Source organism: Geospiza fortis, unplaced genomic scaffold (assembly GCF_000277835.1).
Source record: "Geospiza fortis unplaced genomic scaffold, GeoFor_1.0 scaffold100, whole genome shotgun sequence".
Lineage (NCBI taxonomy): Eukaryota > Metazoa > Chordata > Aves > Passeriformes > Thraupidae > Geospiza > Geospiza fortis.
Genome location: NW_005054350.1, coordinates 5,023,674 through 5,049,996, shown reverse-complemented (window position 1 = coordinate 5,049,996; position 26,323 = coordinate 5,023,674). Strand labels below are relative to the sequence as shown.

General features: G+C 40.2%; 1 protein-coding gene across 4 annotated transcripts in view; it reads right to left on the bottom strand.

Moving 5' to 3' along the window:
• Positions 1 to 1,323: 1,323 nt before the first annotated feature.
• The window catches only part of PPP4R1 (protein phosphatase 4 regulatory subunit 1), a 48,706-nt gene continuing 23,706 nt past the window's right edge, over positions 1,324 to 26,323 (bottom strand). For 3 of the 4 annotated variants that reach the window (XM_031058854.1, XM_031058856.1, XM_031058857.1), the window contains 13 exons: positions 24,264 to 24,422; positions 22,872 to 23,002; positions 21,242 to 21,765; positions 16,005 to 16,073; positions 13,794 to 13,969; positions 9,569 to 9,664; positions 7,815 to 8,000; positions 6,192 to 6,353; positions 5,660 to 5,760; positions 5,179 to 5,299; positions 4,945 to 5,079; positions 3,981 to 4,122; positions 1,324 to 2,413 (listed from right to left, as the gene is read on the bottom strand). In XM_031058854.1, coding sequence (XP_030914714.1) covers positions 2,250 to 2,413; positions 3,981 to 4,122; positions 4,945 to 5,079; positions 5,179 to 5,299; positions 5,660 to 5,760; positions 6,192 to 6,353; positions 7,815 to 8,000; positions 9,569 to 9,664; positions 13,794 to 13,969; positions 16,005 to 16,073; positions 21,242 to 21,765; positions 22,872 to 23,002; positions 24,264 to 24,422 — 2,166 coding nt within the window. In that variant the 3' untranslated portion in view covers positions 1,324 to 2,249. The remainder of the gene's footprint in view (positions 2,414 to 3,980; positions 4,123 to 4,944; positions 5,080 to 5,178; positions 5,300 to 5,659; positions 5,761 to 6,191; positions 6,354 to 7,814; positions 8,001 to 9,568; positions 9,665 to 13,793; positions 13,970 to 16,004; positions 16,074 to 21,241; positions 21,766 to 22,871; positions 23,003 to 24,263; positions 24,423 to 26,323) is intronic. The other variant, XM_031058855.1, reaches the window with a different exon arrangement.

Below are 26,323 nucleotides of genomic sequence, written 5' to 3'. Positions count from 1 at the left end.
GAGTACATGAGTAAGTGATGGAATTAGGTTGGGCTATGTTAATTGCAGACTCTAAACTCTGGGATTTAAACCCCAATACTCCTCCAGTGAACACTGTGCTCCATTCACAGTCAAGAGGATGGCCTGGACTATCCTCTGGTCTCAACAGGTCCTGTTCACCTCAGGAACTGCACACACAATTCAACTACAACTTAACTGTCATTACACACAAGGCAAAAAAACCCTCAGATGATGGGATTTATGCTCTCTGAACAAAATGCAGAAATCGACTGCACCTCAATGCATATTGCTAAAATGGAACCATCTGGCCTGGGAGATGAGTCACTTTCAGGTGCTCTCCTTAGGGCAGCAGGGAGAGCTGCACTGCTCCCTGCTTCCACACAGCCTGGTGCCATGCACAGCGCTGTCACCCTGCCTAGTCCTCCAGGCATTTTGCCAATTTTGAAAAGGGACATGCACAGAAAAAAAAATATATATACTTATATATTAAAATCCAGACTAAAAAAGCAGATGAAAAACACACATCTACAAAAAGTAATAAATAAAGAAATCCTGCAAAAATCCTCGAGCATAAAAGAAAAAACCCTACAATCTAGAAAATCAAACGTACCTCAAAAAAACCCAAACCCACCACATTTCAAGGCAGACAGAGATGGCTCTGCATCTTAGCCACTTCCATGGCTGTGCTAAGGAGTACAAAAACAGCCTCTGGGGAGCAAATAGCAACCTTCTGTTTACAAGAGAAGAAACTGCAGAATAATCTACTTTCCAAAAAAACAGGAGTTGAAAAAAAGATATCCCCCTAAGGCTCAACTGCCAGGGCATCAGGTACCTGACTGATAAGTGAAAATATTCTGCTAAAACACATCAAAGATAAGCTGCCACAGCCATTTCTACTTCCTCGGGGAAAAAAGCTTCACACTTTGGGTTCTGCAGGCTGGAAGAAAGGTGATTTAAGGAAGTTGTCCCTGGAAGACACAGAAGGAGATACTGCATCAGTAATGTTAAATGAGAGGAAAGGAAAGTAGTCAATGGACTGCAGGCAGGTTAAGGGCAGTTTGAACTCACAGTTTTCTGTAAATCTGACTGATGTGCATCTTCAGACTTACTTCCAGCCAAGATGACGTTTGAGGCTGGAGGCAACAGGTTCCCAAGCGAAAGGGACACATGGAAGAATACAGCAAAACCTCAACAACATGGTCAAAGTACATATGTGCTGTAGCATATTCCATCTCAAAATGCAGAATTCTTCATGATCATTAAGCAAACCCCTTGCCCCTGAAATAGCCACCAAAGTGTAGAAAACTGAAAGAAAAAGTCCACTTAAATTTCAAACTTTTTTTTTTAATGTCTTAAAAAGGTCACAAGATTTCTTTCCATCTTATTAATAAATTTTATTTGGACAAGTAGAGAACAACTTGTATCACAACAGCTTTTAAACAACAAGATTAGACTGCAGCACTCCAAGGAGGCTCACAGATATGTACAGTATATGAAGAAAAAAGTTGCACCTTCAGAGCTGATCATGATCAAGTTAAAAATACCTGACTTAAAGTACATGTGCTAATAAATTTCCTTTAGGTCATGACCAGCATGAAAATAATTAGGACACAGGTACTCAGCAAAGTTTTCTGCTAATGGATACAGCAATATGCTGCATTTAAGGATTAAAATCAGATTCTAGTTTAGTGTTAGCACTGAGCCCTTAAGAGAAATCCAAATTTCTACTTTTCCCATTTACAAACATCAAAGCCATTCCCACTTAAGGGTGTGCCCAGCTGCACACAAATCAAGTCCTTGACTGATAAAAACTTTAGGTCTAATACTGGAGGTCTCAGTCCCTGTACAAACTCGCCTCTCTGGCCATCCCGCCCATCAGCTGCTACAGAAAATACTTGCTAAGTTAACTCCTCAGGAGAAACAATGCAGGTCTCTGGAAATCATCACATCCTTTCTACAATGAAAATGATCTGCCAATTCAAGTTTCATTTGTTCAGGAAGACAGAAGATTTAAGGCTTCGGTGGCAAAAATAATCCTCTGAGCAGTGTTTTTCTAAAGTCAAGCTGACACAGGTATGCTTACTTTGCCTTGACTTAAAATCCCTGGTTATCACATTTAGATAACATCCACCTGTTAAATCTGGCAAGAAATCCCTTCTTCCAAAGAGGTTGCTCTAAATCAACCATTTTAGAAGCATTTGAGGATAGTTGGTTTAATTTTTTTTTTTAATTATAGCAACATTGGGAACTTAGTAAGTTGATGAAGCAGTGCTCATGGCATCATCCGCAATTTTGGTACTGGCAGGGTGGATGCTTGCAAAATACTTGACATCACTGTCACCATCCATTTGAAGAGCCATAATTGTTTGTTCCACAGCTTCTTGGTGAGAGTTGGCAGAATTCAGGAAATACTCTGTAAGAGAAAATGCACAAAACTTATGGGAGGAAAGGACAGCAGATACTTCAATGCCAGCCTTGGTGTACCCTGTGAGAAAATACACAATTTCAGAGGACAGTGCACTCTTACAGTCCAACTGGAATACTGAGCAGGCACACAAGACACTTCCAAATATATCTATGAATTCACCTTAAAAAATCATTTAATGTTTCAGAGTACAGTTGCTCTAATGATGTTGCTCAAGTACAGCCCTTCAGTATAAAAGGGTGACAAACTCCATGGCCAAAGAGGAAGGAAAAGCCTGGAAGCAACTCCAGATGAGAGTGCTTGTATTTGTGACAGAGGAAAGATACCATCAAGCCATGGCCATGCCACTCCATTTCCCTGCCAGCCCTGCCAAGTAATTATCCAATGATAGGCCTAAGATAACATGAAATAAGAGTGGAAGAAGTTCCAACGTTCAATGAACTACAGAACACAAGGTGCATAAAAGCAATGTAACTACAAATGGCTCACAGGAAGATCAGCTGAGATCTGAGGTTTAAAAACTCCTGAATTGATTTTTTAAATCTGCCTTTCCCAACCTATCCACCCTCCCTAATCATACACAGAGCACCTCTGAGGCAGAGACAACCTGCCATAAGTTTAAGTAGTGGCAATGCAGAAGGGAGGTGCACTATCCATGTGGGGGACACAAAAAACACTAATGCCACATGACAGCAGGAAGAACAGTGACATCCTTGGCACAGTTAACAGAAGATAAATCTGCCCATCAGCTGATGCATCTCAGCTGCCTCCATATGCTTCCTCAGTCAGCATGCACAAGGCAGCTCCCAACAGCTCAGCAGTCCTCAAGCCAGTGTATGGTGCTGAGACTGGAAGTGACCAGAAATGGATGAAGTATTCCAAGTATGGACACTCTGCTGTCTTAGAGAATAGGCAAATACATCTAATGCTGCTTTCCTTTAGAGTGCTTTGGGCTCTGAGCACTGCTGACTCTTCTGGCACCTGCAATGCACTGGAGATGCTTTCCTGAGCACACTCTGCGATTTGAGAGTTGCATGTCTTATTTCCCTGAGGAGAATCCAGAGAAGCTTTCTTCCCACTATTATCATAAAATATAAAGACCAAACAACAGCCATCTCTTCTCCCAGTGAGAAAGCAAATGGTCGTTTATATTTGTGTATATTTTTCTTTCTTATTCTTATTGCACAGAACATAAACCTTTATTTTTTTAACTAAATAAAGGGCACTGTTCAACAGCTTCACAGATGCTAGTTGCTCACTTGTGCTTTCTGATGACACCTCTACCAAGTAGCTCATTCATGGAAAATGACACCAAAGGAATAGGCTGGCATATGAGCAAGAACTCATTTCCTCAGCACTACACAACAGGAGGCTGGACACCATAACAGGGTCATAGCTCCATGTCAGCCGACGTAACATCTCACACTAAAGACACAGTGAAAGCAACAGCATCCCACATCTGATGTTGTTTCTTCTTTCCCAGCTATATTTAGGAAAACTGAGGGACAAAAAACCCCTATGCAGTCAGCCCATTGCAACTCCTCCTGCCACTAACCTTTCTCTAAAAGGGTTTGCTTCAATGTTTTTGCGAGCAGGACTCGAACATTTGGAACCTTGTCAGATGCCAAGTGTAGTAAGTGTGGCAACAGATGCACAGCAAACTGGTCCATGGGCAGGCAGTCATCTTCACTGATAGTCTGGCAGGAACACAGAGGCAATTTCATTACATTTCAGCACAGGGAGGATGAAATCTCAACACATAATCAGAAACCTGGAAATCCCTTTTTTCCCTTTTATTTTTTTTTAATCACTGTATCACTTGAAAACAGGAGAGAAAACAGACCTTTATAATCCTTCTCACAGTTAATGTAGTCTTTGTTTAAACTACATACTATACTGAGGCAAAAATGGTTAATAGCAATAACAATTCTCTAAATAAGCTCAAAGCTCACATTTCTCCAAACACTTTAAAGAACTGTCCACCTGGGCAGCAGCCACAGTGGCTCCCAGTCTGCACCTCTGCTACAGCCTCCAAATTTGACCATTTCCTTGGGATCCCAGCTAGTTTAAACTCCTGTTGGTTTTGCTGAGAATGCATTAGTTTTGACCAAGCTGCACAAGCTGATTGAAGAGGTACAGGCAGCACCTACTCATTGATTTCTAAAGATTTATTATACCAATCTCACTTCATGCTGAGCAACAAAGTAGCTTCCCAATTCAGAGATTATTTTGCTACACTTGTGCTCTATATTCAATATCAGATTTGATGACCTGGTGCTTATATGCTGAGCTAAAGATGCAGTCAAGCTCATCTATGGAGAAACAGAGAAAAAAACAGCCATGAAACTACTCCCTTGGAAACAATGCTCTCAAATATTCACCAGTATAATGCCAATGGACAGCTGGAGAGTTCTAGTCCCCTTAATTCTGATCACCACCACCACTCAAACAAAAACAAAAAGCAAACAAACAACCCAACTTCCCCAAACCCCCAGAATATAAATGAAAAGACATTTCACCTGGCAAATAAAGACAAAAGTCTGCCGACCAGACCATTTGGGGCATCTACAGAACTTTTCAACAAGTTCATTCATGAGGTCTATCACGAAGGTTGGCGTTGAAGCCATGTACAGCTTCTTCACCATTTCACTAACCTTGAAGAAATGAGAAGGGGAAAAAAAGTGAATAAAAAATTACCTCCTGACCACCAACACTCAGAAGTCTGACCCCTAAATTTATTCAGATTGCTTTACCAGCTTGTAGGAAATCCAGCGGACAGAGGACACTTTGTCTGCACAGAGGCTGAAAGCAATAGGCCGCAGGTAGTCATAGATGTCCCTGGCACTGTACAGGTCTAGGAGCAAAATCAGCTGCCTACAAGATGGAAGAACAACCAAAGAGAGTATATCACAGTAAGAAAAAAGGCAGCTTAACTGGGTACCATCATTTATATGACAACACTTATCAAATATGCAATGTGGCCATAATGAAGTTACTGGGAAGCAGAATCTATTTTTCAGTTGCCATCATCATCTGGACTGTGGGTCACTTCCAAATGTCAAGCTGACAATACAACTACTGGGAATTTTTAAGCAAGGGGGACGTGGAGGAGGAGAAGGACCATCTACTAATCAAAAATGAAATTAGGAATAACACTGCAAAACATCTATAATATGATTTTCACATCTTTAAATATCCACAACAACAAAAATAATCATTCTAAAAACCACATACTCAGCCAGCTCAGCACGGAAACGCCAGTTCCTGCTATTATCAGTCACCAGGAATTCCTGAAGCTGATAAAGATACTCTCGTCTTTTGTCAACATGAAGAAGCTGAAACAGTAAATAGAAACTTATATAAAGAGCTACAGGCTACAATCAGCAGACAGAGCAAGAACTTTCCTGGGCTAAACTGTGTAATGCTTAAGACTAAAATCACATGGGGCACTACAGAAAAGAAAACGTGATGAGTCTCTTCTTTTACTCTAAGAAAGGAGGCGTGAATAGTAAAGACAGTTTTAGGATTTGTGTCTCTCAGCTCCAGAAATGAGGCAGTTACAAAGAAACCTCTACAGAAATTTGACAAGTCAGTCATGTAGGCAGATTAGAGCCAAAAAAAAAAATCATATACTGAATAAACATGAACAAAGCTCTTCAGAGAAAATCAAGTAGCAGCAACACATCTCTTGAAACATTTATCCCAGTATTCAACAGATATCTGCAGAGATTCCCACAGAGTTACATGGGTAGGAACACAGACATACCTTCAGGAAGTCATGCAAGTGCTTAAGCACACCTATCCTCACTTCATCTAGGTCCTTCAAAAAGCCATTGAAGACAGGAACTAAATCTCCAGCTGTAAGCTGATCTCCAAGGATGACAGCAAGCTCATGTATGGAAAATGCCAGTGTCCGCCGAACCTTCCACTGCAACACAAACAAATCAATGTTATTGATCCAAAGTGCTCCAGGCAAACCTGAGGGTCAGTATCCAAGCTGGACTCCCAGCAAATTCCACTACTTACAAATATCTTTACAGTGTCTCATGTAACAACTGAAAATTACACTGGAAATTTAAAACGAAAAAAAAAAGGAAGAGAAGACAAATGACAAGGTATCATTTCTTCCACCTCAATATCAAAGAACTATTCAAATATAAGTCATAAAAATATTTTAATTTTCCAGGTGCCAGGAAGCAAAATAGTATTCCTGACATCAGTGCTCTAGCACACATTACTTTTTGCTTTAAATTCTTCAGCATAAATTAGTTTCATGCTACTATTGTCTCATTCTGCTTTTAAAATTAAAATGAGTAAGACATATATCCCACAATATTTCAGCTGGGATATTTTAGCTTCCATAATAGGTAAAGTTTCTTCCACACTTGGCGCCCAGCAGCCCAAGGACCAGTGGAGCTTTCAGATACCCTAAAGTGAGGGCATGTTGTTTAATTTGAGTAATTCTTTTAAAAATAAAATAGCATCTATTCTTTAGCCAGCACTTTCCAATTAGCATGGGCACTGTTCTTTTGCCATGGTTTGGTGATCCAATCATAATTCAGATTAGACTGGTGATAAGTTCTGGACACTTCTGCACATAGGGCAATTTCTTTTTATTTGTGTTTTAAATTATTAGCTGGTTGTTTTTAATGGCTGTAAAGCAGCCTGGAAAACATGAGCAATAGCCATGTATAAAATTACTCACAATGTATCACTGAGAACTGCTGCTCTCACAGAGCAAGCAGCAAGTTCAAGAGAGGTGAAGAAGTCTGAGAATATTTTAAAAAATAAAAAGGGCATCTCCAAAAAAGGAAACAAAGGAGGTCTGGGAAACAACTGTAAACCACAAAATGCAGAAAGCCACCCTCCTTACCACCTGACAACAAGGAAAATGCTGCTATTTCCAGGATTTGTTTTTAAAGCAGCAGTGCTGCTGCATGGTGATAGCGATGTTATTCCTGTATGACTAACTGGATGTGGCACCAAGGCCTGGTGTGAGGCTGACTCACTGAGCTCCAGACATGCCTGCAGGGGCACGTCTGCTCACACAGCAGCACGGCCCAAATCCTCAAACCTAGGAGGCTCCCAGACACTGCCATAAGATCTCAAGCATGCACAGGAAATCGGAAACCTGTCCTCATTTTCCTACTGGAGATCCATCTCCCACTCTAACCTGCCCATTTCTTTACTGACTGAGCACCACACACCCCTGCTTCCTCTGAAACAACCACTGCACCATCATTCCTTGTAGAATAACACCATGGAATGGGAAGCTCCGTGTAAAAAGCACAGCAGCCCAACATCCAGTGAACAAGAGAAACCACTACACAGGTTGCAATTAGTCTTTGTCACATCTCAGAATTTCAGACTGTTCACTGCTTGAGCTCACCTGCATGTCAGATGCCAGAGTCTCGTAGGTGTCCTTCAAGCAGTGCCAGTTCTGCCTGCCCAGGGTCAGTGCCACGCCGGGCAGGCTGTAGGCGCAGTGCTTGGCAATCTCGGTGTCCACTGTTTGTGCGCGGGACGGATCAGTCATGGAGAGATACTGATCCAGCAAGGCTTGAGGTACAACATCCTGCAGCAGGAGAAAGGCACAGAATCCACACCATTTTCACTTACTCCTCATAAGGCTCACTACCATTCCAGGGCACTCTTTTTTCCCCCACTTTTTTCCCCACAATTATAGAATATTATTTAATTACAGTGTCTTAATAAGAGCACAACCCTGTTCTTCTAAGCCTTTTGACGTTTACATTTTTGTAATGGAGTTTCTCACACACTTTTCATGTAAGTAATGATTGTTTTGCATTCCTTTCTAGAGGAAGAGAAATTTGATGGACTGTTGGTTTGCCCAGTGTGACTGGAGAGGTGGCAATTTCATCCTCCAATCCATGGTCACTTTTGAAAGTCTATAAATATTGGAGTCAGAAATAAACTATGCTCTTTTTACCTTAGATGTTTCAGCTTCTGCGTGTCATTAATTTCATGTCCTATTGCGACACACAACAGTTTTGTATCTGTTAAGTTCCACCAAAAGGTTCCAAAGGAACAATAACATGACCGGGGGCTATTTGAAAATAAACAACTCAAGAGAGGAGCAAGTGGACAAGTCTCCTTAGGGAGCCTAGGAAATGGAAAGTTGCATTCTACCCTTTGCAAACACTCAGGCTGACATGTTGTGCAAATTGGCCATTTTAAGTCATCCATAAAGACAGGTAAAACAGCAAATGATGTGACTTGCTCAAAAAAACCTTTCTGAATTCTCTCAAAATCTTGAAAAGGTGGAGAGAAGAAAACTAAATTAAAATGCCTTGGGGAGGCAGGGAAATGGAGGGAGCAGACTACAGTGTGTTCAATACTGCTTCCAAACTCCCTGAACAGTCAACAGGGAGAAAGAGGCTTCTCCAGAGACAAAGAGATCTCTGGTGAAGAACTATCCTTCTGTCCACTGAAGAATCAAAGCATCTGACCCAAAATTCTGTGAAAACCTCGTTACTACTGCCTTTGCTTCAGCTGTGTTAGGGATTGACTCTATGAAGGGGTGCACAGGAGCATTTGCCTAACACAGCTGCTGAACAGCTCCACTGACAAGAACAAGTGAGGGACAGAGGTTCCCGCTCAAGGAGTCACACTGATGCACAGTGGCAATGCAATACCAGACTAGGGAACTACAAACCCTTGATTCCTTTTGGAAAAAACACCAGAGGCAGTTCCAGCTTAATGAAACACTTTCAAAACTGTTCTGAAAAAAGCTGTCAAGGGGTGGGGGTGGTTCCTCTCAAAACATGTAATAAAAAAACCATCCTGTTCCCTCAATAACCTAAGTCCCACTACAGCATGGTTCCCAGTGAAAACTAAACCAAATGAAACAGAGCCTGAAGATCTGTGACAACTGTTATCTCATGTCAAAATAATATTCTCATCTCTCATGCATAAATGTAACAGAAGCAACTGCTAAATGAAGCCATTGACTCTGGAAACAAGGACTATTTTAAAACTACTTAATTAAGAGGTATTTAATAGAAACTAGATCATGTCAGAAATGACTGAATGAAAAAGGGGATAAAGGAAATACCCATATATATTTTTAAAAATTTCACTTATTTGCTACATATAAGAAAACCAGAAGTCACTGTCATTTACCTGCACTTTGGATTTTCTTTCTTCTTCAGGGCTGAAACTACTGTTGGTACTCAAATCTGAATCATTATGAATATAGTGAAGTGTAGAATCCATACTCTGTGAAAAAAAGAAAATAAAAGGTCACATAAAAGAAACCCTGAGATTAAACACAAAAGAAATACTAACATCAAGAAGTGCTGTGCTCGCCTCAGAGTCTATTTCTTAGATTAAAGGAATATATGTTTTAATATCGAATACAATTTTGCTGCAGCCCAAAACCAAAAAGTCTGCAAGATAAATCTGCTTTCAATTTCAAACAGAAGCTCCTCTTACTCAGCTCCATTTTGGTTCTTATGGAATGAAAATCACAGGAGAGGAGTACTTTTGAGACTGCATTAAGGAAAATATAGGTAACCTATGGGTCCCATTGCTTCTACCCTGAATGGAAAGTAAGAAAACACCTGTAGCTGATTTTGATGGATTTGCTGCTTTGGATTTGTGCTAGAAAATGGTCAAAACAAAGCCACCCTCACACTGAAGAGCAGAACCTGATGAGACTCATGCTGTTGCACCCTTCCTGGAGGTGATTATTCTATAACCTTCTCTGGATAAGCTTCACCTTATAAAACTGAGTCCTACTTGGCCACAGCTGCTGACAAGAGTTGTAACTTCTCTCAGCAGTCCAATTAAAATCATTTTCAGCAATCATTTTAGCACCTTGGCTACACATCTGGGCCTTGAGGAGTGGCAGAGGTGTGATGGGCTGCAATGAGCTGCGCTGCTGGAGGGATGCAGCACCGACACTTTCCTTACAAGTGCAGCTCCCCAAATACAATAGGCTTCGTGTAACAAACCATGAATTCCAAGCAGAATGCAATGAATATCTGGAAAGTTCATCAGGCTGCTGTGTGCTGGGACAGGACAAAGGCATTTTTGCTAGATTTGAGCCAAGGTATCTATCTATTCACAAATGCTGCAGGGTGAGCTCCTAGGGTCAACACAAGCAACAAGAACATGCCTACTTCCACCAGCTGCTCAGATCATTTTGACAACGAGAATTTTCCAGCAAACTATAAACTTCTTCCAAAAAATGCCTCCAGGATACAATCTGTCTTCCTTGGTTCGACTTCAGACAGTTGCTTTTTCCTTCTCCACAAGCTACTTTCATCTAAGCACTGGGCTGCAATTTTAGCTGCCGAGGTATAATTACAGGTGATAAAGAACAGGCAGAGCTGTGAGGCAATTGCATATCTCTGGCACAGCAGTCCATGTCACCTGTCAGGCTTAGGAAGCAGCAGCAAGAAGGTGTTGAAGACTCAAGGAAAAAACAGATTTGCAAGCAACTCCGTAACTAAATGTGTCCAGCAGCACACAGCTACAACTATAAAACCTCTGGAGGCTCTGGAAACTGCTTCTGCAGGATTTTTAGTTTGACAGTCAATTCCTCCTTCACTCTTTTTTAGCCTTTTGTTTATCTAGGGGTTTTTCCCCCTGAAAATGAGATTATTTTCAGCATTGCCAGTCACCAGCTTTGATGTCTTGCAAATCATGGAATTATGAGGCAGCCAGTACACCCTAGCCACAGTACTTTCCATGAGTTGCCAGTTTGCATGGGACCAGAGGTCGGTCATCCATTCTGTTACAATAAAAGTGACAGGACTCCATCTCACATTCCCTGCTCAGTTCCAAAAGCTTAAGCTTAAAAAATCATACTTTATGGATTGAACCAGTCAAACAACTGAATATAATGGAGGGTGTCAACAGATGGGAACGTTTTTATTCAGCCACTTTCAAAGTTAGATATGCATTCCAGAGAGGAAGAGCTTCAGTAGAGAAGAACAACAGCCATCAGTCAGTATTTAGGTTATGCAGTATCTTCACCACTGAAAAAGAAGTTCCATCTTTTTCCATGCACATACCAAACTTGTGTGCATTGCAGAGAGCCAGGACATGAAAATTCAGCAGGGTTTAGCCTGAAAGCTTCTTGTGTACCAAATGCAAAATCTTTGCCATGGCCTTGCAGATCTCTAAGGCTAAGCCTCCCCTGGCTGCATAACAAGAGCTCTGGGATTGTGCTCCAAAATCTCTGCTCTGTGTCAAGGGTTGCACACCAGGACAGGCAGTGCTGGTGCTTCCTGAGGGAGCAGCTGGCCCAAACAAAGAAGAGGCCAGTGTCAGGGGTCCATCTCCTCCTGGCATCCATCCTATTCTTATTAGAAACTGGGCACAAGTACCAAGTACCTAGAAATAGGTACTTGTGCCAGACAGGAGTGAGAAGGTTTCAGCCCAGTTTCCTTTCTTCCTCTACCTCCAAATAAAAACAGATTCCAATACACATCCCCTTAGCAAACCTTATAAAGAACACAAAACCTAAAAAAAATAAAAACAGTGCCTCCTGAGAAAAAATAAACAGCTGCCCTCAACAAACAAGCTTCATCATGTCCCAGAAATCTTACTGGTCCACTCCATTACATCATTTATTTTCATTTGAATAGAGAATCTCTCTTTAACATGCAGCATTAACTCCTTCACGAACCAGTACAGCTGCCAAAGGACAAGCAGACCGTGGTTTTGCTTACTGGCGTACGTGCAGAACTGTGCAGGCTGCACTCAAATATAAAATGCTCGACAGCTTCACTTCTCTCAAGTGTCCAGTGCCCTACTGACACATTGCTATACTGAGACTTAAAAAAACTCAAGAAAAGACAAGAAGAAAAAAATCACCACCACAACAAAACCCCGACCAAACTAAAAAACCCCAACAACCACCTGTGAAAATCAGAGGTCTCTTCACTGCTAGGGGCAACAGTCTACTTGCTCAACAGATCACAGCTTGATTCCCAGAATTCTAGGTCACCTCTATAATATCTGCTCACTTGTAAAATGAGGACTTGATTCAGTGCCAGTAGCAAACAAGAAACTGACAGATTAGGAGCATCCTCTTAAAGCATAAAACTGAAACATGCAAAATCAACATATACCAGCGATGCGACTGGTTCTTAAATTTTTGTCAGCACTATACTCTGCATACAAAAACATAAAGCACAGGACAGGTCTCTCTGCACAAACACCACCCTCACCACCCCCCAAAATTCTTAAGAATGGAGGATAAATGTACGCTGTAATTTCAGGTAAGCATTAGAAAGAAGAGATCCTAGAATAAAAAAAGCATTTTGAGCCTGACATAAAGGAATTGGAGGCAGGCTGGTGTTTTTAAAACAAATCACATTTGTAGAGTTAAATTATGATTGTGTATCAGCAGCAGTAACCATGTAAATGTCACATTCCTGAACTCCTTGTATGTTTTTGGTCTAGATGGTAGTCCAACAGCTTAGAGAAAAAGTTAATTAAATGCCATCAAGAAATACTGCTCTAATTCAAGAGGAATGAAAATATTTTATACTGAACTGGTATTAACTACTAGACATTTCAAAGATGCTTGTCAAAATTTCATCTGGAAAACACAATTTCAGTAGAAGGATTCAACAAATCACTTGCTCTTGTTTTATGGAGCCTATTTTGGAACCATTGCTATCTGCAACACAACAGCATTTAATACCACCTGAGCTTGTTGCATTATATGCAGTAAATGTAGTGGGTTTGGCCTGACACAGAAAAGAACAGAAAAGAGTATCAAATGCCAGAACTACAGTCAGGTAGGAAACAGGGAGAAGATCTTAAGACGTAAATGCAAAAAACTTCAAGATGTTACTGACTGCTAGAATATTTCAGCAGTCCACACAACATCTCAGTTGCAGGTCCTGCACTTCTCTGATGCAGACCAGTAAACCATAATGAACCAATTCACAGGGAGCAAAGAATGAGAACAAAGCATCTCGTTCTACAGGTTCAGGGAAGGGCACTGGAGAAGAAGATTCACTCATTATCAGTAGGGAATCTATTTTAAGCAAGGCACTTTCACATTAATAAAATGTGGTAGCATTAAAACATCTGCAAATGCAACAGTCACAGAGATTTTAACAGATATTCTGCAACAGAGATTTTAACAGAAACAGTTTAAAGAATTTACATGGACAAGCACAGAATTGGCAAAAACAAAAGCACCCAACACAAGCAATTTTATTTTAGTAGCTAGCATTTCAATAGCATCCAATGAAAGGGAATGCCACACCAGCCAAAAGTAGAAAGCATTTGGCTGCAATCATCCCGTGAATGCAAATTACAGCTCTGTTACTGGAGCCCTGAAAATCCTAGTGGGAAAAAATAAAGTACAAAACTCTCTTACCTCGACAGTGTCACCAATTAAAGGCACAATATCACCCAGTATAGGTTTAAAACTTTGTTGGTCATTGATGGTTAGTTCAGTCTGTGAATCTGTTCCCTTGCCAACACTGGCCATTGTCTCGTCTTGAGGATGCAAACTGGATGCTCTGAGTGCAGCAGACAACACCTCCACTTGTGCTGCAGTACACGAAAGAGAAACACATGAGAGACTAAACTGTAATAAAACTTTTAGCAAGTCCACAAATTCAACTTTTAGACAGAACTGAAAGATGGTGGAGGAACTAGAGGAGAGGTACACCAACTTAATATCATATTGTTAAATCCCAAACTAGGGACAAATTAAGTGCTAGATTAAGACTATTCCTTTTCTAGGGTACTCAACCAAACCATAGTCCAGTGAAATTTGTCCCTAAAGCTGAAATAAACAAACAAACCCCATAACTCAAGACGAATAAGGAGACTGCTGTTGTGGCAGCATCAGTTCTTTAACAATTTTAGTAAATATTAATGATGCAAATAGTTTTTTTGGGGCAGAATATTCCACGAATATTAACTCACAGACTGGGTCATTTGTGGGCAGTGGGACTAAGAGACAGAGGGACGAAGTAATTCAAACAAAGATTGAGAACAGGTTTCGTAATATACAAAGGATTTCAGTTCTGAGAGGTTGTTTCTCCCTCCACATATGCTCATTAAATTCTTACATTTTAATAGCAACTCTAAAGCAAGATCCATATAGAAAGATGCCAGACCCAATACTTCAGCCTTCTTGGATCCTCCAAACAAATAAGAAGGTTGCACTGTGTGATATTCTCTTATTCATCTAAAAAAGGCATTAGCACTTCATATTCTGCTATCTACTCTTTTGGAAAAGATCCAGCAGTTCTGAGGCTACTCTGCTTTCCATCCCTCTGTTTACTGCCAATTAGAAAAAGCTTTGTTGAGCAATGCTCCTTGGCTATAGCCTGACCTGAGATCAGATACCAGGGGCAATCTCAGTTGCAAGTGACACAGAATTCAGTGCAGATTAATCTACCCTGCCATTCTCCTCCTCCTCTTCTTTCCAAGAACGCAGGGAGGAATTATCTCCTCACTTATTAAATTTATCCAGTCATCCGGAAGATCTGTTCCTCATAGATTTTGTCTTCCAAGGTTTCTTAAATGTTCACTGTGAAATTACATGACAACCCATATGCTTCTTTTTAATCCTGCATTGCCATACTAAACTACAGAATTCTGAATTACTCCCTCCAGCATTTTCAGTATGGTTGTTAACAAGTACTAAATAAAGAAAGTTGGACTCATTTGTAGATAGAAGAAACAGATATACACATATACAGCTGTTACAAGAAACAAAAACTGTTAACTCAGCAAAATCTGAGATTAGAAGCCTTAGCAAAATCTAGCAAAAACTGGAAAACACACTGTGGGTTCAGATAAGCAGGAATAAAGACAATTTTTTGAAATACGCAATGCTAACTCTCTAACTCTGTTCAATTTCTGAAAAAATAACCCAAAGATATTATTGCTGTATTAGTGTATCCCTCAACATGAAACAGGAACAACAAACTGTTAAAAACTTAAAGTATAACCAACAAAACACTAATACTTCCACTATAAAACATGTGAAAAGTATAGTTTAAATATATATATTATAATTTACATATAAATATATAAAAATAAGGAAATTTACTGTTTCGAATATTAATAAGACTGACACAACCTTACTCTTCAAGTATTACTTCACTGACAATAAACTTGTGTACTTTAAGACCATGAGAATAAAAAAGATCAAGGTTAATAAATTTTTCCAAAACTTCAATGTTAAATAAATCACCCCCAATACCAGGCAAAATAAGTGGCTATGCTAGGGCAAGAAATGCCTGGCTTATTTCCAAACTATTTTAGAGAAATCAAACAAGAAAATGGAAAATAATTATATTCTGCTGCACATTGAGACATTTTTCTTGAAGATGCCTTTCATGAAGGACAACTTCATGAAAAACGTGCATTCCTCTCACCTTCACTGAAAAGTGAAGAAAGCTTACCCCGACTAGGTAAACACATACTGCTTCAATACTGTTTATGTATTTTCTGAAAAATCCACACAGAGCTAACAAAGATTACTTCTAACAACAAAAGTATCTACAGCAGGTATTGGGAATTTTCCAAGACATATTCCCCACCCATGCCCCACTGTCGGCCTGCATACCTGGACTGCCCTTGCTTAGGGGCTTTAACGGGATGGAGACAACACCTGTCCTGACTTCCTCTGCCTGACCTAGAAGAAATATGACAAAAATGTGCATTTCCTCAGCTTCTTGTCAATTCTACAATCTCAAGATGTGAGGGTGAAGGACAGGAGAAGCTAAACTCCCAAGGATGTCATTGACTGGCAAGTGCCTTCTTTCAGTGCTTATCTGTGACTTCAGTGCTGCCATTCACTGAAAGGTGAATGTCCTGAAGTCCATAAACATCTTAAGGTCCTTGCTAAAAGAAGAGCCAAGGATCGCTGCGGCTCCTTATCTCTCATAAAGAGATTCCCTACTGACATGAGACAGGCAATGGTTTGCAGAAAATCATTTCAAATTCAAGCAAAGGATAAGGCTTCTCCTTTTGTGAATGACAGAGAAATGTTTCAAGAAGGGAATCTCTGGCTAACCAGCTTTCACAACTACCATCAGTAAAACTTGGAGTGTAAAGGTCAGCTTTGCATAAAGCACACAAGTCAGGGAACTGTATTGCTCAGATAAAGTCAATGTTCACTGGATCTTAGAACATGAATTAACTCTTCAACTTTTGCTTCAGGGGAGATGTATTTTTAAACAAAAAAGTATTTAGTCTTGGCTACTGTACCTGCATCCTAAAATAACTGGTACAATCCAATCTGTAAATTCTAAATCATATTTTATCTGGTCTTACTGAATTTCCTTGTTTTCAGGAATTTCTGTCCTTTCAATAAACCTTACTGTTGTTTTCTGTTTCTCCTGATGTTTCACTAGAAGACATTGATGTTTCATTTATTCTTTTTCTTCTTTTTCCTTTCTTTCTTTTTTCTAAAGGATCTGCCTTCCTTACCCTTACTTCTTACTCAGAGGCAAAAGCTATGGGCTGTAATGGGTACACAGAGGAAGTAACTGAAACATAAGAACAGTTTCTTCTGCACTTACTCCTCACCTGTTCCATTAACAACATGTTTTAGACTTTTATTGCAGGCAGCGCTAGGAACCTAACTTACTGTTCTTATAAGGGAATGGGATCAATTGACCCCACATTTGGGCTGGTTTGTCCATATTAGGTCTCCTTTTGGCAAAGGACTTAGGCCACAGTTAGCCTCAGCAGCCTGCAAATCAGGCTTCCTCTATTCCCCCAAATAATATTAAGGAAAGCTGACATTACACGATTTAGCCCTTTCTTACACAGATCATAAGATAAAGGCAGTTGAAGAAAATGTCTGTGGAAAGAAAAATAAAGAAATAAAAACATCTGAGGAAAGAAAAGCAATCTCTGAAGGAAGTGAAGACAGCAGCAACCTCAGGGAACTGGAAAAATGTGACCTGAAAAAACTCCCTGTGATGATTTTTAAAAAGCCGGCATACTTCACAGGAACGTGCAGGTTCCCATCTCCCAGCCTGAGACCTTCCAGGTGTCTGGCCAGTGGATTGGAAAGGTCCTCTCAAGAGGGATTACAATAGCAGTGCTTAACTTTGCACAGCCTGTGTAGCTCTGCTAGCCAGCAGCTTGCCTGTGAGAAGACAGGCTCTCTTTATGTCATTTGCTGAATGCTCAACCACCTATTGCTCAGATTTATCATTTTGGCAATAAGCTAGTTCTGGAAGGAAAACCCCAAGGTAAAGAGTGAGATACAGGTGAAGCAGTTTATCCTTTTTTGAGAACAAGATTAGGGAAAAAACTATTCTATAATGGTTACTGACTACCGTTAAAAACCTGGTTTTGCTGCAGATCTCATCAGTCTCCACACCTTGAAGCAAAGTTCTAAGGCTTGAAACAGAAACCGCTCTATTGAGGTGCACTGAGAAAACCCCAAACAAACCAATACTACCCACCCCCCCTACCCAAAAAAAACCCCCAACACAAAACACCAAACCCAAACCACACAAGCACGACCAGTGTGTATGTAAACAGCAACCCCTTAGTGTTTGGCATCCAAGACATCTGGAAGATGGGGATATGCACTGAACATGCCATACTCTGGGCTGCACGACCTGGTGATGCCTTTCCTTTGACTCTCCCCATTGGCATGGTACACTCAGGTACTCCTCAGATAAAAACTGAGTTATTCTTTCTCAATATTTCTGCTATAATGATGCAAGACGGTGAGGGGAGAAGCAAGTCACACAACACACAAGGGTGAAGTGAGACATGTGAAGCAGAGGAATGTCAAACCCAGAAAGGAAGAGAAATGAAAATAAAAAAGGAAATAGGAGGGGGAATACATATAGTAGCTGCTAGGGATGAACATCCAGTGCAAAGCAGAGGGTGATGGGAGAAGGAACAACAACAAAAAAAAACACTAAGAAAACCCCAACAAAACCACATTTTTCTGACTCAGAAAGAATAACTGCTGGCTGAACTTCAGCACCAAATCTCCACATCTGCCTCAGCTGTCAGGGACAGGCTCTGAAACCAACTAGCAAAATAGAAATCATCAACCTCCTCTGATTGACCAGTGAAGAACAGCACCCTATTACCATCACTAGATATCCTGCAGAGTCAAAAAATAAAAATTCAGTGTGATCTTAAGAAACTGCAAAAACCCTGTGCCATTATGATTCCACACAACAGGAATTAATTTTCTTCTTTTCATAAATTTCTAAAATGCAAAAAAAAAAAAAAAAAAAAAAAAAAAAAAAAAAAAAAAAAAAAAAAGAAAAAAAAAAAAAAAAAAAAGAAGAAAAAAAAAAGAAGAAAAAAGAAAAAAGAAGAAAAAAGAAATAACCAAAACCCCACATCAAAAGAAGGCTGCTGAATTTGCACAGTCAAGCATAGAGAGGCAAGGTACAGCCACAGTCAAGGTCATCTGAACAACTTTATCCTACTGACACATGCAAAACATCATACACTGCAGTCTCATTCCCAAACCACACTTCATCACTTCATCTTGTCACGCCTTCAGGATCCTTGGCCAATGTGCTATAGAAGCCAGAAGATGTGTACCCATGGAAGCTCTCCAGTATGGCAGGCCTCCACTTACCCACCACAGAGAACACAGCATCTTCCACTCCCATCCTTTGGCTGGGAATGCAGCAATAAAGACAGGAGCACAGCATGGAAGCAGGAGTCCAGGACTTAGGTGACAGCAAGCCAATGAAGAAAATAAGTGCAAGAAAAAGATCACAGGGATTTAAAAAGAAATAAAGAGAGGAAAAAAACCCTCCTAGCTTGCTCAGTCATTGCTGTCAAAGCAAAGCCTACTCACAGTACAAGACTCAAAAACACAATGGCCAGCTTTGCAGAGAAGGGAAGTGCAGGCAGGGTAAGGCCCTATGGACCATTTGGGACCAGGGCTGTTTGGCATCCATTTGTAAGCCATGTATACTGGAAACAAAATTATCTGTGAAATTAGGTAGTTTCATAAAATTTCCATCAAAACAGATTAAAGATAAGCTTTTGACTGAATATTAATACCATCAGTTTGCAACATCAGTTTTAGATTATATTGGCATGAGCAAAGAGACAGGGCTCTGATCTTCTGGATTACCCCCAGAACAAGCCTACCTTTTGTCACAATTTAGGAAGCCTAAGATTCAAAACATGCGTATTGAGTCAGCTACTCAGACTAAAGTCTGGATATCTACCACTTCTATGTTTGCCACAGTGTTTGAGACAAGCATGCAAAATTAATACTACTTGCATTTTGTGTAAAATTAAAATTGCAATTTTACTAAATCGAAACAGGCATGTTGTTAAATTCCAGCTTCTTGAGCATTTAGACTGAATAACAAGAGCACAGGCAAGAGGAAAAAGAGTAGAAGATTAAAGAGGAATGTTTTATGGGGCTTCACTACACAGCCTTGACCAAGTCAGAGTGGGGGAATCCATGGTGCTGACAACCTAGGAACAGTTTTCTTCTACTTAAATGCACAAATGTTGGTCAACAACTCCACAGAAAATCTCCTGACACCCAGTCAAGTAACCAACAAACAAACAAAAAGAATTCCAGAAACCTGCTCTGAAACAAGACATGAACACACATGATAAACAAACTCGTAACACAGGACAATTCTGGATGTACAACTACATGCTTACATAAACCACTGTAATTTATGCATTAAGGTATGTTCTCTAACTACAGACAGAACAGCTTTACAAAGTAAACCTGAACAGCAGTGCAAGCTTCTGCAGTTGGCTTCAGAGATGGGTTATATGAAAACTGAAGTCATTAGCAAGGGTGAAATTTTTTTCTTACCTCTTTCCTTAGTGCCCAAAGCACTCCTAAAACAAAGCTTTATCTGCTGACTTCACAAATGATTAGATAAAAGTACAAAATGGATTTCAGAAAAGTTATTAGCATATCAACCTACTAACAATAAAATTAAGTTGAAAGCAGAATCAGTTTATTCTAAAATATTTCCCCCCAACTTGCCCCTTCTTCTCTTCCTACTTTTCCTGGTATAGAGGCATGCTTCCCCCCTAGAGATTCCAAAATAACAGGCTTCCTCCTTAGTGGTACCTCCAGACTTTCAGACTGTGACACTCAAGCCCAATGTGTCTTAGAATTTATTCAGCATATGAATACCAAGAAAAACCTATTTCCAGTAAGTGCGTGTAGAAGAGCCAAGTCCTTTTAGCTGACGAGGTGTCCCTGAAGTGCTGCTCCACCACCTTGTCACACTTATGAAATCCTTCTCCATTCTTCAAGAGCTTTTAAAATGGAGAATGTGTGTTCACTTCAAGAACTCAGCTTGGATCAATTATCAGCCTGATCTGACAAACTTGTCGCATTAAAGCTGTAAACATGTGACTATGATAACAAAGCCCTTGCAGAAAAAAATGGAGACTAGTTCATCCAAAATCAAACGGATAATGAGTAAAAAGAAAACCATAATTCACACTGATAATTAAAAAAATAAAACCCTCTTAATCTGCCTTATTTTGCATGTATGCTAATTAGGAATAAACTTGCTTATCAACAGCTTATGCCTTTGAACCATCCATTTGATTATAATGTCAAAACAGGCAGTCAGAACTTTATACTGCTAACTGCACATGCATTCAGTTTATAAAAGGAATTATACTCCTTTTAAACATCTTTACACAAATGCAAATTCCCTTTCAGTTGACTATCAATTTTCCTCAATCTCTTTGAGGATGAGGAGAAAACAGTACTTCTGACTTTTAAAACAACTAAGAGGTTAAAGCACAAACTGCTGAAGCAACATATACATATCTCCAAACATTAAAAATGCTTCAGTATCTTTACCATACCTTTAACATCTGGATCGTCTATATGGGGTTCCAAATTTTCTATCATTTCTTCTAATTCTTTCCTTGTTGCCATAGGAATGCTTGGAGACACTGGCATAGTGAGTTCCTGAATTTCTCTATCGAGTTTTATATCAGAAGTCTGCTGAAGCTCAAAGTCAATATCTATTTCAGGAAGTGGAGTCCTCCAAAAATGGAAAGAGTTGTATAATTCCTGCTCTGAAAGAGAGGTTTCCTGTGAATTCAGCCCAGCCTCCTGCACAGCTGTTGTACAGCAATGAGAACTTTGCTCGTTCTCATCTGCCATTTCCCCACAAGATTCTGAAGACAAAGTGCAATGGAAGGATGATTCAGTCTGGAAATCACTTTCCCTCTTGGAGTTATTTGACACTGTATTTTGATCTTCTATGACATTTTCAAGTTTTGTTGCAAAATCATCACTATCATCGCAATGTGAAGACAGATCCTCTGTCCTGTTGTGCTCTTCATCTGTTGTGCCATCTTCTGTGGTCCTGACTTGCTCACTGCTGAATGCCAAAGAAAATGGACATTAAAAAACCAAAAAAGACTTGTTATGCTCTTGAAAATTCCCACACATGCTATCAATTTGTTATTTGTCAAAGCAAATTTATTTACACCATAAAAAAACAGAAGTCATAGAATCACAGAAGGGTCAAGGTTGGAAGGGACCTCTAGAAGCCACCTGGGCCAACCTCCTTGTTCAAGTAGGGATGATCAGAACCACTTGCCCAAGACTTGTCCAGACAGGTTTTGAGTACTTCAGAGGATGGATACTCCACAGCCTTCATGGATAACCTTTGCCAATGCTTAGTCATCCTCATAGTAAAAAAAAAAAGTGGATTTTGATGTTCAGAGGGGACCTCCTGTGTTTGGGGTTGTGGCCATTGACTCTGGTCATGTTACTGAGCATCACTGAAAAGAGTCCAGCTTCATTCTCTTTTCACTCTCCCCTCAGGTGTTTACAAACATTGGTAAGACCCCTCAGTGAGCCCTCTCTTCTCCAGGCTGAAGTCCCAGCTCTCTCAGACTCTCCCCACAGAAGAGATGCCACAATCTGTCACTCTGTGGCCCTTCCCTGCACCCTCTCCAGTGTGCCTCTCCAGGTCTCCCTCTGGATGGCAGCAGGGTCCTATGGGTGAAGCAGCCACTCCTGCCAGTCTGCCATCATCAGATCTGCTGAGGCTACACCCTGCTCCACCATTCAGATCACTAAAGAGGATGTTAAACAGGACTGGACCCAACCAGTGCTGACCCATCTCGACACACAGTCAGTGACCTTCAACTATGTGCTGCTGACCAGTGCCCCTGGGCCCAGCCACGCATTCCTCAGCCCACCTCACTATCTCCTCATCCAACCCAACTTCAGCAGCTTCTCCACAAGGATCTTACAGGAGACCATGCCATAAAAAAACCCAGGTACACACTGCTCTCCCTTGTTTATCAAGTCAGTCATCCCACCACAGATATCCTAATTCTGGTCTATGAAGATGAGAAGATCCAGATCTTTCCATTTACCAAATATTCAATTTATCCAGGAAAGTTAGCTTTTCTAACACTTCATGGAGAAGATGAACAAGGAGGCAAAAGCAATTTGTAGATTTAGCAAATTTACCTGCTCTCCTGTGCAGAATCACAACCTTCTGGGTTTTTACCATCTTCTTCCTTAAAGTACTGGCCACTGCTGGATGGATTAGCAAAAGTTGATATGAAAGGCCCCAGAGACTGAAAAGCTGCTTGGCGAACCTAGGGAAAGGGCCCAAAGTGAAAAAACAAAATTATATATGTAAATAGATAGATAGATAGATAGATAGATAGATAGATAGATAGATAGATAAAATTATAGATAAATCTTGCTGTCCTAGAAAACATAAAATGCCTGCTACTAGGAATTGAAAGGGTCATAAGCCTACTAAGAAAATCAAGAGCAGAGGCTCTTGTCTGGAAAGAATCAGTCAGATGTCTACAGAGTGCCAAGTTAAAAAAATGAAAAAGCATGGTGAAACCAGTTAAATCACAGGTTACCAAACTGACAGGCTTATTCCCCACAGCCACAGGAGGAACAATCTGTTTAGATAATAGAAGCAGGCAAATTTGAGAGCTCAGCTCAGAATTTTAACAACTTGAAAGGAAAAAAACATCATGTACAGTAAACAGACATTTCACTTTCAGAAACTTGACTGATACGCATTATGTTTCTTTGCCTTTTCTATTTGGCTATGCTATGCATTTGCTCCTCCTTTCTCCAACTCTATTCTCCTCTTCTCAACAATTCTCTATCTCAATTTTTGTTATTTGATTAATTTGATCGATTTGATTAATTCTGCTGGGCTACAGCTTCCATGACTTTCTAAGATCCATGAGCTCATGCTTCCATGCAGATGATCCTTTGCTCTTGGAAGTTGTCTGCTTAATAACAAACTTAAGGTTTAAGAGTAAATCTTCAAGATGGCAAATAATAAAAAACTCCCAAACAAACAAAAAACCAACCTATCCCCCCAACAACAAAAAAAATCCCAACCCCCCCTAAAAAAACCCACAAACAAAAACCCATCACCTAAGAAACAATAAAAATTTAATTAATAAGAAACTCCCCACCATCAACATCCAAAACACCCACAAACCCCAAAACCAATCAACCTCCAAACCAACCACAAACTCCACCACGCCCTCCCTCAAAAAACAACATGGTGGTAGGGAACCTGAAGAAGAACAAGTATATCATAATTAATTTTCCAGTTTTGTTAATGATTCTCAGCAATGTTAATCACGGGCAATTCTGTAGCTGAAAAAAGCTACTTCACTGACAGAGTTTTTCTTACATGCTGCTGTAAAAATGTGAGGGACTCTCTACACCCATCAACGAACTAACCAGTTTAAGAACAATTTTGCTTGAGGTGCATGGAATAGGTTAGATTACCCACACCCATGAGAAGTTCTGCATAGAGTATTGCAGTAAAATCCTTCAAATATGACAGCTATTCAAAAAATAAAAAGCAATTCTTACCCATCGTGAAGGATCACTAATCAAATTAATAAAAAGGGTCGACAACTTTGTCCTCCGGACTTCCTGCGATGTTGCACAAGAAACTGCCATGAAGCACTCAGCACAGGCTTTCCTAACTCCCCACACATTATCAGAGCAGAGCTGGAAAAACCTTGGCAGCTGTTAGGAATACAGTGAGTGAGTTTGCAAGTCTTAATAAGCAACACTTGTTTCAAAACAAGTTCTCTTTTCAAATTAATTTTCTTCACCTGGCTGTCCACCTTCATACTCAGATGCACAGTTTAACATTTGCAAGACAAAGAACATACATTCAGTAGCACCATGCTTCTAATCTGCTGCTTTCATATTACTTACGGATACAGATAAGGAAAATTCACCTGTCTAAAGAACAGCAAGGAAGTACTAACTCTTAAACCTGATTTATACTCCCAGAAAGTCCCCAAAAAGCCCAGCTTCTAAAATACCCCCAAGACCAACAAACCTATCAAAAGACAATCATGTCTACACTGTTCTTTTAAAGCAAGCACAAGAAAAATAATACTGGTGCATTATTAGGAAGCAATTCTTTACTGCAAGGGTGGTAAGGCACTGGAAACACACTGTCCAGGTAGATTGTGGATGCCCCAAGCCTGGAAGTGTTCAAAGCCAGGTGGGTAAGGTCTTGAATAACCCGATCTAGTGGAAGGCATCCCTGCCATGACAGGGGAGGTTGGAACTAGATGATCTTTAGGTCCCTTCCAAACCTTACCATTTTTTGATTGTATGATTAACATTTTACCTATCAGAGACCACTTCAGATTTTTTGTAAGATTCTTACTGAAATACTAAACAGCATCTTCAGAAAGAAAAACCTTCCTTTTCTACCTACACTTCTCATTGTTAGATTTATCGACCCCTGCCACCCTCTATCCTACAATGCAACTGCAAAGAAGAACAGGGGAATGAGAAAAAGACTTCATTTCCCCAAGAGAAAACATGTTTGAACAGAGCAGTGGTTTTACTAATATAACTGAAGCATTTTGAAGGTGCTCAGGTGCTTGGGCTTTTTAGACACAGTAATGGAGTAAGGGTGGACAGAGTGCAGGTGAGGCACAGCTGTCTTGGCTTTGCAACAGGCACAGTGACAAAATACGAGTAATCCAATGGCTGTTGCTACAGCCTTGTTCACAGTTATTAATGTTCAGCTGTTCCTACTCTCTGCAGCCAACTATCCTGGACTTTGCCTCTAATTTAAAAAAGCTTTTAGATTACAAAATGAAGTTTTATCATTCAGCTTTTTACACCCCTCCTTTTTCCTAATAATAATCCAAGAAGAGCAGAAAATGGCATTTTCTGTTAAAGAAAGAGAACCCCAGCTGTCCTGCCACACATTACTGCTTTCAAACTAAATAATCATCACATTTTTATTGCACAGTAGTCTAAGTGCACCCTCTACAAAGTTTTAATCCAAATTCATTACGCTAATCACTAAAAAGGCAGTTGTGTGAGAGAAATCAATTTACATCCCAAATCAGGAAGCATATGGGATGCAAATCCACACAAATAAACTTCACTACCAAATGACTTGAATCACTCAATAGCTAGAGAAAAATGCAGCAAATGCTTTAAAAGTATAAGAAATGGTCTGAGAGACACAATAGGCCTACCTGTCCCAACACCACAACTGCAAAAAGTTGCAGAGCCTCTGGCTGAAGTCATGCCTGCATTTACGCTCTGTCCATATAAGTCCCTTGCTAATTCAGGGCATTGATTCATCAGCCTCTGCTGGCCCTCAACAAGCTCATAGTCCACATTCCCAAGAGAAGAAAGCTTGAAGAAGGATCCAAGAAGGATCCCAGAGCCTGCCAAGATGATTTCTGCTCCCTAGCCTTGTCACATCTCCAAATTTATCAACATCCACCAACTCCCTGGACCCACCATGGGAATGTGTGCACAGTTAAGGATCCTGTTCTCACCACTCCATCCAGTTCCCTGCTCTTCCATTTTGAATTTGTCTCTCTTCCCTTTATTTCATTTGTTATTTCTGACATTCACTTATTTCCTTTACTTTGCTTTCTCTT